Raw genomic sequence first — 19374 nt, forward strand, 5'->3', positions numbered from 1 at the left:
AACAATAATTTTAAAAGATGGAATATGAATCATAAGCACAAAGCAAACTAAACAAAAAAAAAAAACCGCCAAGCGAGAGCAAAACCCAGAAAGACACGAAAATCTCAGCCGCGCCCAGCCCGGCCTAGGGCCGGCCGCACACATGCGATGCTTGCATTATGGTCGCCTCTGCATCCGTTGGTAATGTTGTTGCTAAGTTTTTTGCACTCCTCGTCGTCATGGTAACTTGGGCCTGATGCATGCTGGGAGAATGTAAAAATTTCTCTGCATGCCTCTCTTGTCGGTTTGGTTTGGTGAATTCCCAACGCCTTCTGTTGGAGTGTTTCTCGTCTTCTGTTCCGTTTTTCTCTTTTGGTTTTCTGTTTTCCTTTTTCTTTATTTTTTCTTTTTTCTTTTTTTCTTTGGTTTTGTTTCGTTTTGGGGGGAAAAATCAAGTGGTTCTTTTTTCCCCTCCCATTCCCTTCACCTGGTCCTCTTCTCCCCTAAAGTGACTTGTCTTTGGTTCTGTCTTGTTTCTGTGCTCTTTGGTTTTGGTTTCTTGGGTTGAGCTGTTCTGTGGTTGTTCTCCAAACGCATTGTGATTTAAAAGCCAGTGTTCCTGTCCCAGCTATCTTCCAGGAGGGCAGAAGGGATCCCACAGCTGGGATGCCAGGGCAGAAAGTGACCACTTAAGCACAAGGGCACAAGGGAGGTGGCACAGACAGGTAGCAGGAGGTTAGAACATGGGTGGGATATGTGGAGAGAGCAGCCCAAATTTCCTGAGCTCACTGGCCAGCCCCTCTTTCCCCAGAGGTAGTAACTCAGCTCCCTGCCTCCGGGCAGCCATGTTGGAAGGAAGCTTAAGCAGGCGGAGTATTCCTATCCTTCTGCCTCGGAATGAGACTGCCTCCTGCGCTCCCAAATAAGCCCAAACCCAGGCATTTGAAGTACTGCTGAATGTGCACTAGCATTTTGAGTTCTTACTCATTTTAGTGACGTATCCAAATATGGACTGTGGTCAGTTTTAAATGAAGGGAGAGGGCAATAACAGCACCATCTTCACAGGACCGTGCATACTTGGTATGTAATCGGCACTCGAAATGGCAGCTGCTGTGATGACTGTATGCATTCTGACTGGGTACCAATCCAGAAGTGCCCGTTAGGAGATGTAGCCTGACAGACTTTGGAAGAAAGACTTGGCCAGTTGTCTGACCTGGAACACTATGCCTTTGCCTCCCAGGCAGCACTGGCTGTTTCCCCCATCCCCTCTCAGACTCTGAGCTCAGTCACAGGTGTCTTTTGTCCAGCGACACAGCATGGTCACTTTCTGAGTACCTGAGCATCAGAGCTGTGGAATTCTGGAAACAGCCCAAGGGAACCTTGGACACAGCCTCTCCCCTGCTCTCTCTGCCTCCCCAACTCTCCCTCTGCTTCTCTTTCTCTTTTTCAACTCTCTTTCTCTCTGTGTGTCTCTCACTCTTGCAAATCTTCAGAGATGCACACCCCCCCATCTTCTGCTCCCCTCCTCAAGAAAAGGCATGCCCTTGAGAGTCTTGCTCCAACCTCCGAATAAAAAACACCCCCCAGTGAAATATCCATGTAGATTTTTAACCACCAACCCCAGCTGACTACCCAATTTAGACAATGTTGAGGACAGAAGCCAGACTTGGGAATCACCTTTTCCCCCTCTTGTCCCTCACCCACCTTCTCTAAACTTGCCAATTATTAAATCCTGGACCAAGTTGGCAAGAGGACTTTAGATGCAGTAAGATCTCCTTGTTAACCCAGCATGAGAGCTGCCAGGCTAACCCTCAGAGCAGTGCCAAAAGATGGGAGAAAGGGAGCTCCCAGCCCATCCACCAAAGCTAGGTCCTGGTGCATTGGAACTAAGTGAACAGAGGGTCTCTGAAGATCACTTGGACTTTCTGGGCAGTACAGCCCAGAAAGTGATGAGAGCATAGGCTCTGGACTCTGGCAGACCTGGATTCCAGTTTTGTCTGTGCCCCTCCCTGGCTGTGACCTTGAACTAGTCACTTGACCACTTGGAGTCCCCACTTCCTCATGTGAACAGTAGAGATCATAAATGAACTTTGATCACAGGTTAGTTGGAAGGATTTCATTGAACTAAGTGCTTGTCAAGTGCTCTATGTAACAAGCATTGCCAGTAGGATTGTTGTAAATAAAGGATTCAAGCAAATGATCTGGGCAAGTCACTTCACTTCTTTGTGGGTCTTAGTTTCCCTGTTATGTACTTAACATGTCTACTGTTTGAATAAGATGGCATATGGGAAACTTTTAAAAATAATTGTAGGGCAGAAGCTAATTCATTTGCTCAGACCTCATTTTTCGCTAGTGCTTTCCTGAGCTCATCTCATGATCTCATTTTCTCCTGGCTCCAACCCCATCCCCATGAAGTCAGCGGCCTCCCCAGAGCCATAGCTCTCATTTTCCCCACTGTCATTTCCTAGGAAGTTCTGTGGCCACAGAAAGGGACAACAAAGGCCTGTGTTAAGTACAAGGCTACCCTTGCAGATAAGTACCAGCCCACCAGAAGCAATGAGCTACTGGCATGTTCTGAAAGCTACAAGTATTTACATTGTTGCCAGAGCAGCCCATCACAGGAATCAATTGCAAAAAGGGGGAAAAATGTAACTTCTAATCTCTTACTTATTTTTTAAACTGACAAATCTCCAGCTTTGGCTAACTCTGGGTGGAACGGGGGGTAAAATATTCAGACTTGCTCTTCTCCTGAAATTTATCTCTGGGATCCAAAGGGCTGAAGTCAAAATTGTGTCCATTTAAAAAAAAAAATACAACTGGCAGCTCCACTCCCAACTATAGTTGAATTCTCCTTCCTCCGGCTTTTGACAAGGTGGGAAGATGATCAGATTATGTTCTACCTGACTGTGAATGTTCTTTTCTGGTTCTTTAAAACTCTAAGCCATTAGAGTATGAGTTAGTGGCTAAAGGTAGTGTCTTTACTACCTGGTCTAGCAACATAGCATTATTGAAACATGGCGCACAGGACCCATGTAAATGGTTGTCTGATGCCAGGGGAATTTGGAACAAGGGGAATTTGGAACAAGCTGGAGACATCAGGAGGAATTTTCTTTTTCTTTTTTTCTTTTCTTTCCTTTTTTTTTTTTTTTTTTGAGACGGAGTTTCATTCTTGTTGCTCAAACTGAGTGCAATGATGTGATCGCTGCTCACTGCAACCTCCGCCTCCTGGGTTCAAGTGATTCTCCTGCCTTAGCCTCACAAGTAGCTGGGTTTACAGTTGCCCACCACCACGCCTGGCTAATTTTTGTATTTTTAGTAGAGACAGGGTTTTGCCACATTGGCTAGGCCGTTCTCCTTACCTCAAGTCATCTACCTGCCTCGGCCTCCCAAAGTGCTGGGATTACAGGTGTAAGCCACTGCACTCGGCCTTTTTTTTTTTTTTTTTTTTTTTTTTTTTACGACAGAGTCTTACTCTGTCACCCAGGCTGGAGTACAGTGGCACGATTTCGGCTCACTGCAACCTCTGCCTCCTGGGTTCAAGTGATTCTCTTGCCTCAGCCTTCTGAGTAGCTGGAATTACAGGCGCCCGGCACCACACTTGGCTAATTTTTGTATTTTTAGTAGAGACGGGTTTCACCATGTTGGCCAGGCTGGTCTTGAACTCCCGACCTCAGGTGATTGACCCACCTCAGCCTCCCAAAGTGCTGGGATCACAGGTGTGAGCTACCACGCCCTGCCAGTTGAGGAATGTTCTAGCTTGAAGGGACTGAGGATATCTTCAAGGTTTTGGAAGAGGCCAATGAGACTGGCATAGTTTAACGCAGAGTCTCGAGTGCTGAGCTGAGAAACCAGTTCCTGATGCGTGACACCAGCCAGGCCTAGATTGCCCGATTTCCAGGTCATCTTTTTCAATATTTGTGACCCATCTCCAGGCCTTTTCAGATCAATCCATAGTACACAAATTTGTGGGGGAAAATTGTTTTTTAAATTAAATTTCCGATACCCAAGCCCTAAAATTGATGGATGTGACCCCCAGGTATTCCCCTTACCTCCTGGCCCCCCAAAACAGGGACAGACACAGATATTGGGCTGGAACACCCCTCACCTCCTATATCCCCAGAAAGGCTCGCATTGGGGTGTGTTGGCCAGCTCCCCAGTTCGTGCTTACTATATACCTGGCCACGCCTCCCCACCCAAGGCCCGCTGGCTTGACCCTAGGGGCAGGCAGTGTTAGATCAGGACCCAGACCTTCTCATCCCACCCTCATCACATGGGGGAGAGGGGACTCCAAGGGTGGGAAGGCAGGCTCCCCTCCATCTGGGCAGGGCGGGCGGCGAGGAGGGGTCAATCTGCAGGAACACTGAGCTCTGAACACCTCTCGCCTGCTGCCTGCCTCACACCCTCTGCATTCGCTGTTTCCTCTGTTGGGGGAGGGGGTTTGTGAGGGGAATATTAGATTACACCTTGTCATTTGGAAAGCCCTGTGTCTCCGGCGGCCGCAGCGAGGTGGGGGGTGATGAGGGAGGTCCATGGATTGGCCAGAACTGGGGGAAAAACAAAGACATGAGAGACAGAGAGAGCGGGCACCAAAAAAAAAAAAAAAAAAATGCAAAACGTATCTAGAGCGCATCCAAACGTCCAGCTCAAAATACCAACAACTTGCCAAGGCCGCTGGTCAGCCCGTGGGCCAGGGTGCCAGCCAGGTCCCTCCGGGCCTTGCACGTTACCTCAATGGCGGAGGGAGCTGGCGGTGGGAGCGGGGAGGCGGGAGGGAGGGAAGGAGGCACAGCAAAATGATGGAGAAGGGTAGCAGAAAATACGCAGGTGGGCTGAGGGGCGGTGTCCACCCTCCTTGGGCCACAGGCTGGAGTTCAAAGGAGAGGACAAGAAGTGGGCTATGGAATTAGGGATGTTTCCAACCCCTCCCTTCCCCCCCGACAGGTGTAATCTAAGCTTAAATAAACCCCCCGGAGGCTGCACAATTTCTTGGCATCTCTCCCCTGCCCTCTCCATCCGCATATTCATTTTGGAGTTTGGAGAAGTATCTAGAACCTTCTCCCACCCCAAAATGCCCAGCAGAGCCCCCCACCCCGTCCCCGCACCCCTTGGAGCTGCGGCTTGCTGAATTGTTGAGATGTCTGACACTGTCGGGGTTCCTTACCTAGTGCTTCAACCAAATCACCTCACTTTTGAGTTTCCTTCCCCCCCCTTTACCCTCACCCCCACTCCCAACCCCCTTTTTTGGTTTTTGTGTTTCTGCCTCTTCCTGCCTGGGGGAGGGGTCGTCTCCTGGTTGCTTTGACGGTTTTTGAGTTGTTTTTCCATGTGAATCGGGGTTTGAAGCGACCACCCCCCCTACAACCTGCCACCCCCCCAACCCCACCGCCCACCCTCCCGTACCCCTCGCCCAAGCGGGTCCCCCCCGCTGGGACCCCCCGGCTACTCGGTGACGAGAAGAGCTGGAAACCAGAGCCAGCTGGAGCGTGCTGAGGACCAAGGCTGGTGTGGTCCCCTTATAACCTGCCTGGACCCTCCATTCAGGTCGGTAATTGGGGGCGGGGGTCCCGCGGGGCCTCTCCATCCTGCGGGGCCTCTCCGTCCCGTGGGCTCCGTGCCCACCTTACTTTCTAACCTGCACCTCAAGCTTGCAGCCGGGGGTGGAAAGATGACGTGGGTGGGTGCCAGCACCAAACCGGGCAGAACACAGCGTCAGTCACCCGCCCTTGCCAGCTGGGAGGATGCCCAGAGGCCTTACCAGGCCCCCAGGGAGAGGGAGATCTGAGCCACCTAGTACCAATGGGCATGATCCTCCCTTAAACTCGTGGCAAACCAGCCCTCTTCCTAGAGCGCACCCTTTGAAACAAATAAGGTGGGTGAGTAAAGCAAGTGGGCAATTTTCTTAGGTGTCAGAGAAGCCATGATAATTTGTTGGCAGGTCCATTTAACTGATGGTTGCCGGCCATGTTGGGGGTTGTGAGCCCTAAAATTACTGCTGTTGATAAATGCCTTCCCACATTTAACTGATTGATAGTTAACCCTATATATAGTTATATAATAACTATATAAATATAGTGAACTCTATAGTTAACTGATTTATAGTACTGCAAGTCTTCTACATATTTAATGGGTATCCTCTTGTCTCTACTTCTAGAAAAAAGTTAGAAGTACCTTGCAAATTATGACATCCCTACGGGGAGATATTTTAAGATTAGATCAAACAGGAATAGGGTCTTTTGGATAAGATGTCGACCCTTACAGAAGAGATAAATTGGCCTGGCACTTAACCTTTAGATCCTAAAGCTAGATCTTACTCCCTTTGATGTTCCAACAATTCCTTTGAGTATGAGCCTTTTGCTGATGGCTTCTGGACATTTATTATGATGGCTACTGGATGTTATTCAACCAGTGGCTACTGGCCAGTACATGGAGTTTGATATAGGCGATGGGTACTTTTTTCCTCATTGGTGTCCACAGTGGGTCAGGAAACACAAGTTTGAAAGAGCCAGATGCCAAGAATTGATACTTGGCTGTAATCCTCGTTACTCACCATGGTGAGAAAAGCCTTGTTTTCTCTGAGAGGCAGGAACCAGGCTCTCCTGGCTTTGAGCTCTGGCTACACTACTTCCTTTCTGTGAGTTCCATCTAGTCTTGTCACCTCTCTGAGTCTCTGTTGCCTCATCTGCAAAATGAGCATAAGGAAGTTTGCCTCTCAAAATTGTTAGAAGGAAGAAAGTAAGATGGGGATTCAGTAGAAATTCTTACTGTTCCCATTTCCTTTATTTATTTATTTCATTAATTTATTTATTTGGAGATGGAGTCCTGCTGTCACCCGGGCTGGAGTGCAGTGGCGCAATCTTGGCTCACTGCAACCTTTGCCTCCCGGGCTCTAGCAATTCTCCTGCCTCAGCTTCTGGAGTAGCTGGGACTACAGGCACCCACCGCCATGCCCGGCTAATTTTTGTATTTTTAGTAGAGATGAGATTTTGCCATGTTGGCCAGGCTGGTCTCCAACTCTTGATCTCAGGTGATCCTCCCGCCTCGGCCTCCCAAAGTGCTGACATTACAGGCATGAGCCACCACGCCTGGCCTCCATTTCCTTTTTATAATTCGTCCCTGGACTCCTTTAAGGTAGAGAGAAGCTGTTTGATCATGCCAGGACCTGGGAGGCTGAAAGGTAACTTCACCAGCTCCATGCCTGGATTTAGCACCTGCTGTGCCAGGCACTGCCCCAGTCAGGTTAATGCCTTTCTCGTCAGGATACCCAATTCCCTCCATTTTACAGATGAGGAAACTGAGACTCCAGGAGGACGGGGGACCTTCCCAAGGCCACTGGGCTCATTCAGCTACATCAGCTCCTCCACCTCTGCCTGGAGAGGTTTACTATGGGATTCTGAGACCCTGAGGAGTTCACCTTGCTATGTGATTGCAGCTTTGGGACCTCCAACTCACTCAGCCCTAACAGGGGCAGGGTGTCGTTGAGAAGTGGGCTGAGAGGGGTTTTAGAGAGAGAGACTTGAGTCGGGCTGGGTTGGTTTGTTCCGAAGGGTTTTTGTCCATGAGGCTCCCACCCCTGTGGCCACCCCAAACCCTTGGCCAAGGCTCTTGGGTGCTGGGTGGGGAGGCCGGATCCTGTGTTCTGCCAGGGGGAGGGTGTCTCCCGGGGGAAGCCACAGCCCTCCTCCTTTCAGACCCCGATTTTCAGCCCCACACCCATTCCATGATTTCTTTTTTTTCTTCTTCTTCTTGCTTTTGGGTGTTGTGTTTTGTTTCAGAGGGAGTTTTTTTGTTTGTTTGTTTTTTAGATTCTCTCCTCTTTTTTTTTTTTTTTTAATTGCTTTTGCTTTGTTATTTCATTTGTTCTTCCTGGTTTTGTTTTGGACGTCGATGCCGTTTTTTTCTGTCCTTGAATAATTAGCTCCCCCCACGCGCATTTCCCCATTGTGTTCCGTTTCCATGACAACTCGGCCTCGGCATCTTACCTGTGCCTCGCTGTGGGTGCCGGCGGCTGGCCTGGACCGCGTCCGCCGGCTGGCCGGACCCCATTCTCCCCCCACAGCTCCACCCTCCACCCAGCCCTACCAGAAAGCCACATACCCCCCCATCTCACGGCACCTCGCCCCTCACCTCCACTCTGTGTGCATGGCCCTTCTGTCTCCCCCTGCCCCGACTCCTCCCCGGGAGCAGTACCCTCCACTCCCTCCATCCTGTCTCCAGCGCGACTCTGGACTTTTCGCGGGGCTTCTTTTTCCGAAGGGCTGCCAGCTTCCAGACCCCACTCCCACGCCTGCCGACGTCCCCCCTTCTCTTTGCCTCCCGCCCAGATTCAGAAAGGCAGGGGTTAGGATTTCCAGCTAGGAACCGAGGCTGGAAGGGAGGGAGTTGGGGCTGCCTCCCTTTATCCCCTTGAACCCCCTCCTCAGCATCATAGACCAGACCCCCTGAGACCACCCCCTGAGGCTGCATCCCCCCAATCCTGTATGAAAATCAGAGGCAGGTGTTGACGGGATCCTAACTGAGCCTCCAATCTGTCATCTGTGCAGTTGAAACAAGAGTCCTTTACCCACCCAAAGCTGGGGACGCACCCATGTGTCTTCTTTAGGACCTGAGATTGTCACCCAGGGACAACCCCATTTCCCGCTAGAAGGATTTATTAGGTTCACCCGAGTCCTTCCCACAGCAGTTAAACAGCCCCTGTGGGCCAGCAGTGCTCTTTGCAAGGTCAGGTGCCCGCTAGCCTCCTCCCCTTCCCACTGCCCCGGAACCTATCTGACTTCCGAAAACGGAGCCCCCGAAATGCATCCTGCTGCCTTCATGGTCTCTGAGAGAAGGCTGCATCCACTTCCCCGCTAAGAAACGCACAGAACATGTCCCTGTTCTCTCAACGTTCAAGTTCATTCCCTTGTTTATTATTAATTATTATTATTATGAATATCCTATTTATTATTCTGCCAGGGCTGTGATGTGACAATGTGGCATGTCACATTGGATCACATCTGCTAGAATTAATATGCAGCATTGAAGTGGGCCCCCCCTTCTTTCTTTCTTTCTCTGCCCCTCCTGCTCTCTGTCCCCGTTTTCTCCTCTTCTCTCTTTCTCCCCATTCATTCGTCTCCTCTCTCTGGTGTCACGTAAGTGTGCCCTAGAGATCCCCAAGATCCAGATCCCCCTGCAGTTCCTCCCTCCTTTCTCTCTCTGTCTCTCTCTCTCTTTCTCTTTCTCTCTCTCCCTCTCTCAATCTATTTTGCATGATGTTTGTGACTCAGAGCTGCATCTATTGATGGAAACTTGTCAGATCTGACAGAAGCTTTTAGAAGGGTTTCTATACCCAAAAACCACAAAAATTTCATTAGAGTTTCTCATCTTTTCCTGGAGGGCCCAGTGGGAGGGGGGGTAAGTGGGCAGTGCCCCGAGTCACCAGGGAGTGGGGGGTTGAGAATCTCAGGCTCCCTCTGTCTCCTGGTCTCTCGACAACTGTCCTATGACCACCACATCCCGAGAACCAGGGAGGGTTGGAAGTTGCCCCCTCTCCTGACCCACCCACATCCTGACACTTGCAGCTGGAATCTTCCAGCGCTCCCCGAAGGAGATGCCCCCATTCAGGAGTGATCGGAGGGGCTGTCCCCTGAAGCCACCTCTGTTTGCAAAGATGAGAAACCGCTGATAAATTTTTGTGTTCGTATCTGTGCTGTGACCAGGCACCCTGGTCTATGAAACCCTGTTGCTGTGAGATAATGCTTCATGTCTATTATATATTGATATATCTCTCTATATATTGTTTGTGAAGTACCTTCCTTTGAAGTTTTGGTTTCTTTGTGTTGGAATTTGGTTTTTTAATTTGGTTCTTTTGTTTTGTTTTCATTTGGGGGGAAAAAAATCAACAGAGGGAAAAGAACCAGCCCTGTTTATATTTAAATGGTTTTCTACTTTTTTTTTTCCTTTTTTTCTTTCTTTCCTTCTTTCTTCCTTCCTGCTTTTCTTTCTTTTCTCCTCGACATCCTGTCTTCCCCTCCCACCCCCACCTCACCTCACACCTCCCTCCCGTCGCCGCTGCCGCCCCCTCCCCAGTCCGCCGCGTCGCCCCGCGCTTCTCCATCCTGCCCGTGAGCCACGAGATCATGCCAGGGGGCAACGTGAACATCACCTGTGTGGCCGTGGGCTCGCCCATGCCGTACGTGAAGTGGATGCAGGGGGCCGAGGACCTGACGCCCGAGGATGACATGCCCGTAGGCCGGAACGTACTGGAACTCACAGACGTCAAGGACTCGGCCAACTACACCTGCGTGGCCATGTCCAGCCTGGGCGTCATCGAGGCGGTTGCTCAGATCACGGTGAAATGTGAGCAGGGCCCATGGGGCTTCTAGGTGGAGGGGCAGGCTGGAGTTGATCCCTGACTTCAGGCGCAGGTGGGAGGCAGCATGGGAGCACCTCCCAGTTACCCTTTTGGCTTCAGTGGCTAGGAAGGGAACGGTTGTTCTTTGAACAGGTATTTATTGGTTATACATGATCCTGGCTGGGCGCAGTGACTCACGCCTATAACCCCAGCACTTTGGGAAGCCGAGCCGGGCAGATCACCTGAGGTCAGGAGTTCGAGATCAGCCTAGCCAACATGGTGAAACCCTGTCTACTAAAAATACAAAAAAAAAGAAAAAAAAAAAAAATTACCTGGGCACGGTGGCGGACATCTGCCCAGTTACTGGGGAGGCTGAGGCAGGAGAATCACTTGAACCCGGGAGGTGGAGGTTGCAGTGAGCTGAGATCCAGCCATTGCACTCCAGCCTGGGTGACAGAGCAAGGCTCCGTCAAAAAAAAGGAAAAGAAAGAAAATGGGTACTAGGTGGCCCCTGGGCCATAATTTGCCACATAGATGATGACAGGGGTCATGAGGCCCGTGGTTACTGCTGGGCAAATCAAGGCTCAGAGAAGGCAATTGAATGGTGAAAGTCACACAGCCTTCGAGGTCCTCAACCAATGTGCCCAACACATGACACAGCTGCCTCCTGCCCACAGCTCTCCCCAAAGCTCCCGGGACTCCCGTGGTGACCGAGAACACAGCCACCAGCATCACCGTCACGTGGGACTCGGGCAACCCAGACCCTGTGTCCTATTACGTCATCGAATATAAATCCAAGAGCCAGGACGGGCCATACCAGATTAAAGAGGACATTACCACCACGCGCTACAGCATTGGCGGCCTGAGCCCCAACTCGGAGTACGAGATCTGGGTGTCGGCCGTCAACTCCATCGGCCAGGGGCCCCCCAGCGAGTCCGTGGTCACCCGCACGGGCGAGCAGGCCCCGGCCAGCGCGCCGCGAAACGTGCAAGCCCGGATGCTCAGCGCCACCACCATGATCGTGCAGTGGGAGGAGCCAGTGGAGCCCAACGGGCTGATTCGCGGCTACCGTGTGTACTACACCATGGAGCCGGAGCACCCCGTGGGCAACTGGCAGAAGCACAACGTGGACGACAGCCTGCTGACCACCGTGGGCAGCTTGCTGGAGGACGAGACCTACACCGTACGGGTGCTCGCCTTCACCTCCGTCGGCGACGGGCCCCTCTCGGACCCCATCCAGGTCAAGACGCAGCAGGGAGGTGAGGCGTGGGGTTGGCAGAACTCGGGGCCCCGGGCCGTGCGGCTTGACTCTTTGCATGCTCCCTGGAAGCTGCAGAGTGGTTTGTGGGTTCTGCACGGTGCTTTCAGATATTTTCATGCTAGCATTTAGGCCGGGCGTGGTGGCTCACGCCTATAATCTCAGCATTTTGGGAGGCCGAGGCGGGCAGATCAACTGAGGTCAGGAGTTCAAGACCAGCCTGACCAACATGGCGAAACCCCGTCTCTACTAAAAATATAAAAATTAGACAGGCGTAGTGACGCGTGCTTGTAATCCAAGCTACTCGGGAGGCTGAGGCAGGAGAATCGCTTGAACCCCGGAGGCAGAGGTTGCAGCGAGCCGAGATCACGCCAGTGCACTCCAGCCTGGGTGAGAGAATGAGACTCCCATCTCAGAAAAAAAAAACTTTTTTTTTTAACGTACATATATATATATACATTTTTTTCCCCCATGCTAGCATTTAAAATCAGGGAGCTAGGCCAGGCGCGGTAGCTCACACCTGTAACCTCAGCATTTTGGGAGGCAGAGGCAAGCAGATTACCTGAGGTCAGGAGTTCGAGGCAGATGGATCACCTGAGGTCAGGAGTTCAAGACCAGCCTGGCCAACATGGTGAAACCCCATTTCTGTTAATAATACAAAAAAAAAAAAAAAAAATTAGCCGGTCATGGTGGTGGGCGCCTGTAATCCCAGCTTCTCTGGAGGCTAAGGCAGGAGAATCACTTGAACCTGGGAGGTGGAATTTTCTATGAGCCAAGATCATGCCATTGCATCCAGCCTGGGCGACGAATGAAATGCTGTCTCAAAAAAATTTTAAAAAAATCAGAGAGCTAGCCAGGCTTAGTGGCATGTGCCTGTAGTCCCAGCTACTCAAGAGGTAGAGGCAGGAGGATGGCTTGAGCCCGGGAGTTTGAGTCTAGCCTGGATAATATAGCAAGACCCCATTTCTTAAGAAACATATGTAGGGCCAGGTGTAGTGGCTCATGTCTGTAATCCCAGCACTTTGGGGGCCAAGATAGGAGAATTTCTTGAGGCCAGGAGTTCAAGACCAGCCTTGGCAATGTAGCTAGACCCCATCTCTACGGGAAAAAAAAAAAAAAAAATTAAAAATTAGCTAGGCATGGTGGTGCACACCTGTAGTCCCAGCTACTCAAGAGGCTGAGATGGGAGGATCACTTGAGCCCCAGGAGTTCAAGGCTACAGTGAGGTATGATAACACCACTATCATACAAGACTTTGTCTCTAGGCCGGGCGCGGTGGCTCAAGCCTGTAATCCCAGCACTTTGGGAGGCCGAGACGGGCGGATCACGAGGTCAGGAGATCGAGACCATCCTGGCTAACACGGTGAAACCCCGTCTGTACTAAAAAATACAAAAAACTAGCCGGGCGAGGTGGTGGGCGCCTGTAGTCCCAGCTACTCGGGAGGCTGAGGCAGGAGAATGGCGTAAACCCGGGAGGCGGAGCTTGCAGTGAGCTGAGATCCGGCCATCGGCACTCCAGCCTGGGCGACAGAGCCAGCCTCCGTCTCAAAAAAAAAAAAAAACACTTTGTCTCTAAAACAAAAACAAACATTAAAATAAAATCGAAGAGGACTGGGTGTGATGGCTCATGCCTGTGATCCCAGCACTTTGGGAGGCTGAGGCACGTGGATCACCCGAGGTCAGGGGTTTGAGAACAGCCTAGCCAACATGACGAAACCTCATCTCTACTAAAAAAAAAATAAATACAAAAATTAGCCAGTCGTGGTGGCACACGCCTGTAGTTCCAGATACTCAGGAGACTGAGGTAGGAGAATCGCTTGAACTCGGGAGGCGGAGGTTGCATTGAGCCGAAATGTCGCCACTGCCCTCTAGCCTGGGCGACGGAGCAAGACCCTGTCTCAAAAAATAATAAAATCGGAGAGTTACCTTAGCCAAATTTTTGACTCCCCTTAAAAAAACCTGATTTGACAAGCCTAAAGGGCTATGATCAAACACACAGGTAGATCCCAGTGACTGTGTGGGAGACAAGGAGGGCTGTATGTGCTTCCTTCCCTCTTCTCTGTTAACTCCCTGCCCCTGTTGGCATTTGAGTTTAAGAGCACCCCTCGTCTGCTGTTCTCATTAAAGGGACCGATGCCCCTGCTTCTGAAATAATAAAGGAAAACTGCTGGCTCAGTGTGATGGCTCACATCTGTAATCCCAGCACTTTGGGAGGCCAAGGCAGGCAGATCATGAGGTCAGGAGTTCAAGACCAGCCTGGCCAATATGGTGAAACCCCGTCTCTCCTAAAAATACAAAATTAGCCAGGCATGATAGCGCATGCCTGTAATCCCAGCTACTCAAGAGGCTGAGGCAGGTGCATCGCTTGAAACCAAGAGGCGGAGGTTGCGGTGAGCTGAGACCGTGTCACTGCACTCCAACCTGGGCACCAAGAGTGAAACTCCATCTCAAAAATAAAAGAAAACTGCCTCACCCCTAAGGCAGTGGGCCAGTCTCCCTCCCTGCTCAGGTGGGAGGACTTGGAAGAGGCATTTAGGCACAGCGGACCCCAGCTCTCTGAGGGTATTTGAGCCTTTCCTTTAGGGCTCAGGCTTTCAAAACCTAAATTCTGGGCAGACTCAGGCACCTGCTGAAGCAAAGGGCCGGGATGGTTGGCGCTGCCTGTGTCTGTGAGCGGATACAGAATGGAGATCCAAATTTTAAAATAGGCACCCTTGGCCAGGCACTGTGACTCACACCTGTAATCCTGACACTTTGGGAGGCCGAGGCAGGAGGATTGCCTGAAGCCAGGAGTTCAAGACCAGCCTGGGCAACATAGCAAGACCCCCATGTGTAAACAAAAAAAAACTAAAAATTAGCTGAGCATGATGGTGCATGCCTGTGGTCCCAGCTACTTAGGAGGTTGAGGCAAGAGGATCACCTGAGCCCAGGAGTTGGAGGCTGTAGAGAGCTATGATCGCACCACTGCACTCCAGCCTGGGTGAACGAGTGAGACCCTGTTTCCAAAACTAAAATAAAATGAAATAAAATATGCACACATATTTCCCTGCTAATTTCTCTGTCATCTAATGCGCAGCCAGCGAGGGCACTGGGGTGATTTGAAAGGGAGATTTTTGGACCGAGTGTGGTGGCTCACACCTGTAATCCCAGCACTTTGGGAGGCCGAGGCAGGAGGATCACTTGAGATCAGGAGTTTGAGACCAGCCTGGTCAAATGGTGAATCCCCGTCTCTACCAAAAATACACAAGTTTTGGGCATGGTGTGGCAGGTGCCTGTAATCCCAGCTATTTGGGAGACTAAGGCAGGAGAATCACTTGAACCCTGGAGAGGTGGAGGTTGCAGTGAGCCGAGGTCACGCCACTGCACTCCAGCCTGGGCGACAGAGTGAGACTCTATCTCAAAAAAAGAAGTGGGGGGGCATTTTTAAATGTGTTCTTTTCCTTTGGAAGAAGAGAGGATGGAGGAACGGAGGTGGACAGGTGACAATGGGATGGGGGCTAGGTCCCCAGGAAAATAAAAGAACATTCTAGAAGCACCCAGAGCTGGAAGCTTTTTAGTGGGGACACTCAGCAGGTGGGGCCCCTTTCATGGGGTGGACGCTCCCCCACTCCTAGTTGTCTCCCCACACCCCCACAGTGCCCGGCCAGCCCATGAACCTGCGGGCCGAGGCCAGGTCGGAGACCAGCATCGCGCTGTCCTGGAGCCCCCCGCGGCAGGAGAGCATCATCAAGTACGAGCTCCTCTTCCGGGAAGGCGACCACGGCCGGGAGGTGAGGCAGCGCGGGGACGGGCTGGCCTGCCCTGGGCTCCTCCCCGGTGCTCTCTGACGCTGCCCACCCATCTCTCCCCCATCTTCGTCCCTGTGTGTGTTGCGGATTCTGCTCTTCGTCACCCCTTCTGGTTCTCCTGCATCTCTGTCCCTCTGCCTTTCCCTCCACTTTTTTCTCCTCTGTCTTTCTCCTCTGCCGCTGGTGGCCTCTCTCTGGCTCCGTGTGTCCCGGCGTCCCCATCTCTCTTGCTCTCTGCTTCTCTCTCTGTCTGTCTTCACCGGTGCCTCTGACGCTCACTCTCCACCCCTCCGGGTCTCTGTCTGTTCACGTCTCTGTCTCTGTCTCTGTTTCTCTTTCTGTCTCTGTTATCTGTGTTTTTCTCTGTCTCCATCTATCTCCGTCTGTCCGTTTCTGCCTCTCTGCCTGTCTTTCTATCTCTGTATGTTTCTTCCATCTCTATTTCTGTCTCTATTTCTCTCTCTTCTCTCTTTCTCTGTCCCTGTGTCAATCTCTCCCCCCTCCATTTCTCTGTCTGTCTCTCTCTCCCTCTCTGTCTGTTTCTGTCTCTATTTCTCTGTCTCTTTCTGTCTCTCTCTCCCTGTCTATCTCTGTTATCTGTCTCTTTCTTGTCTCTATTTCTCTATTCCTGTCTCTGTATCTCTCTCCTGTTTCTGTCTCTCTCCGTATCTCTCCCGTTTCTCTGTCTCTCCCATGTATCTCTGTCCTTCTACTTTGTTTCTCTGTGTCTATCTTTGTCACCTGTTCATCCATCCATCCATCCATAATCCATACATTCATATTCTTATAAATTCATACATCCATTTACCCACCCACGCCTCTATTTATCCATCCATCCATCCATCCATCTATAATCCATACATGCACCCATTCATCAATCCCCCCGCCCATAATGCATACATTCTGTGTCCCTCTGTCTCTGATTCCCTCTCCCCTGTTTTTGTCTCTCTCTCCCCCATCCCTCTCTGTCCCTCTCTGCCCCACCCCTGTCTCTATTTCTGTCTCTCTCTCTCCCCTGTGTTTCTCTCTGTCTCTCTCTCTTTCTCCCCTGTGTGTTTCTCTCTGCCTGTCTCCCCCATCCCTCTCTGTCCCTCTCTGCCCTGCCCCCAGGTGGGAAGGACCTTCGACCCGACGACTTCCTACGTGGTGGAGGACCTGAAGCCCAACACGGAGTATGCCTTCCGCCTGGCGGCCCGCTCGCCGCAGGGCCTGGGCGCCTTCACTCCCGTGGTGCGGCAGCGCACGCTGCAGTCCAGTAGGTGTCTCGCGGGGCCGCCCTTCTCTGCGGGGGGGACCACGGCCTGGCCGCAGACAGCCCCTTGGCGGATGGACCCAGGCGGGGCCTGCTGCAGTGGGTGGGGGGCGCCTCCGGGTCTGTCTCCGCTTTGCTCCCTGTCCTCGGATCCATCTACCTGTGCTGTGCCTCAGTTTCCCCATCAGCGCAGCGAGGGTCTCAGCACAGGGTTGTCTGTGCCCCGGGCCTGGTGACCCGGGTTGAGACTCGGGGTCAAGGAGAAGTGGCTGATCTTGGCCCTGGTCTAGGAGAGGTTCTGGGGCCACGCCTTCTTTCTCCTCTTTCCATTCGGGAGTGGGGGGCTGATGGAAGGGCCATGTTGTGCCCATTTCCCAGGCATTTTGAGGGGTACTGTGAGGCTGTGGTCACAGCTTGCACCCCATCATTCTCAGAGACAGCAAAGGACACAGAGACAAACCCACCTTCCCCGTGGGCCTTCCTCCCCTGGGCAGGGAGCCTTGGCTCTCAAGACCCCAGGATGAGGTCCCAGTTCCCGGGGGTGGGGAGGGGGTGGAATCGGAGCTGATGCCAGGTTTTGTGGGGGCATGCAGGCCCCCACTCGGGGCTCAAATCTCTGGAGTTCTCTGCTGTGCTGGCCCGGCCTCCCTGTTTCGAGCAACTCACCCTTCACCTGGCAGGTGGCTGTGGGTCACTGCCACCCTGTCTCCCTGACTTCTCCAAGCTCGGGGCTGGACAGGCCACATCTGCCGTCTCCCCACCTCACCCGCCTCCCTGGCTCCGCTCAGCCCAGCGTGGCCTCCACTGGTGTGGCCTCCACCAGCGTGGTCTCCCTGTCGTGGCCTCCCCCTGCTTCCCCCTTTCCCTCCCCTCACCCAGTCAGTCACGACGTAGCCACCCCAGGCTTTCTTCCGGAATCAGTCACGATGGTCATACCTTCAAGGCCCGCCCCGGGTGTGTGTACACAAGGGCATCTCGGGTCAGTCGAGGGATTAACATCAACTCCAGCTGGGGCATCTGAGCCGCTGGGATTGGGGAGGGTGGGGTGCCTCGGACACACAACCCCCCCTGCCCCCGTCGGTCCCCTTCCCTCCTTCCTGCTCCCCACAAACCGAGCCGAGCTGAGCACCTGGCGGCTCCAAGGCGTCTGGGCGTGTCTGTGTGAGGTGGAGTCAGTGAGGGTGGCCTGTGGCTTGGGCAGCCACCTGAGAGACCGGCTGAGGTGTCCTGAAGGTGAGTACACGCTGGTCTCAAGCAGGTTCACAAAAACGGCCCACCCTGCTTGCCCCCAACCTGCCCCAGCCGCTCTGGGCTGAACAGACAGTCCATGGCCCGAATTCGGCCCCGGAAATTCTCCCAAACCACGTGCCACCACCATGCCATGCTGCCCACGCACGCACATCCACGTTTCTGCACATGTGCCTTCCCAAGATGTCATGCAGGTTGGGCCGGATTGTGAAGGACGTGACCTCCATGGTCACCTAGAAAGCGGCTTCGGCCCAGCCACGCGAACCTCTGGGGCGGCCCAGGACAGGGAGTTGGGGAGAAGGGACTCCCCGCTTCTTGCCCCGAGACGGGTGGGGCCCAGGAGAACCGACAGCAAAGACTCAGGGCCAGGCGTATCCATTCCCCCAGGGACTGCGGGCTCCTTAGGCTGAACACAGGGTAGGTGCAGGCCAGACCACTCAGCCGTGGGTCTCCGCAGACACCGTGCCACCTTCCTGCCTCCGGCCTGGAACCTCAGCGTGTGCACGCTGGGGGCTGGAGCAGGGCTGCGGGGGCCGCTGGCATCCTGAGGCCCACCCAGAGTTCGGTCTGGCCTTGTAGCTCAGCACTCGGCCGTTCCCTCTCGTAAGAAAGTCTTGTAAGTTAGCAGTTGAAGAGTGGAAGGTAGGTAACGAGACTGGGCGTTTTCTGGAAGGAGCCTTTCTTTCTTTTATTATGGTTTTTCTCATCATCATCACCATCACTGTTGTTTCTTATTTTATTATGGTTTCGGTTTTATTTTTTCTCCCCCTTTCTCAGCAAATCCATTCCTTCCGACACATTCCTTGATTGTTTTTTTGTTTTGTTTTGTTTTTTCCCTGCTCCCTGCCTGACTCCCCCCCGGGCACCTTTGGTTGGTGTGGCTGGTCAAGAAATGGGGAAGGGTTCCCTTTGTCTAGTTTTGGAGAAGGGGCCTCTAATGTTTTGCTTTACGTGAGGCCAGAGGGTCTCTCTCGTTGAAGTAAGCTGTTGGGGGGGCCTCTGCAGTCTCTGGCAGCCCAGTGTCTTTGAGGACAGGATTCATCTCTGGGTTCCAGATACTGGCAGGATAGTGTCCGTAGTGAGTACTCAGTAAACACGTGCTCAGCCACCAAGCAAGCTGCTCTGAGGGTGAGGATTTCTGATGCTCTTGCCACAAGCAAGGCCAGTTATCTCTCTGGATCTCCCTCCGGGAGACATAATTCTAAACTCATGGGCACTTGGGAGAATGTGGCTCCCGCCATACCCAACCAGCACAAGGCTGAGATCTGAGCTCCCAACCTCAAACCAAGCCAGCCTGTGAACCACGGCCAAGTCTGGGTTCCAATCCTGGCTCTGCCACCTCATAAATTTCTTGCCCCTGGGCAGGTAGCTTACTGTTTCTGAGCCTCAGTTTCCTCACCTATAAAATGGGTTGTACTTCTGGGTTTTTGGCAAGATTGAGAGGTGATATACAAAATAATGAAAAGCTTCCAGGTTGGGGTCTGGTCACAGCCGGTACACAGCCAACGACTGCAGAAAG

At 52.4% G+C, this 19374-nt stretch overlaps 1 protein-coding gene across 9 annotated transcripts in view; it reads left to right on the plus strand.

The window, feature by feature from the left end:
• PTPRS (protein tyrosine phosphatase receptor type S) overlaps positions 1-19374 on the plus strand; it is a 142710-nt gene that overhangs the window by 91585 nt on the left and 31751 nt on the right. For 8 of the 9 annotated variants that reach the window (XM_023185666.2, XM_023185670.2, XM_023185665.1 and 5 more), the window contains 4 exons: positions 10045-10314; positions 10987-11568; positions 15204-15337; positions 16466-16610. In XM_023185666.2, coding sequence (XP_023041434.1) covers positions 10045-10314; positions 10987-11568; positions 15204-15337; positions 16466-16610 — 1131 coding nt within the window. Of the gene's footprint in view, positions 1-4977; positions 5521-10044; positions 10315-10986; positions 11569-15203; positions 15338-16465; positions 16611-19374 lie in introns of those variants that run through there. The other variant, XM_023185669.1, reaches the window with a different exon arrangement.

Source organism: Piliocolobus tephrosceles, chromosome 21 (genome assembly GCF_002776525.5).
Source record: "Piliocolobus tephrosceles isolate RC106 chromosome 21, ASM277652v3, whole genome shotgun sequence".
In the NCBI taxonomy this organism is placed as follows: domain Eukaryota; kingdom Metazoa; phylum Chordata; class Mammalia; order Primates; family Cercopithecidae; genus Piliocolobus; species Piliocolobus tephrosceles.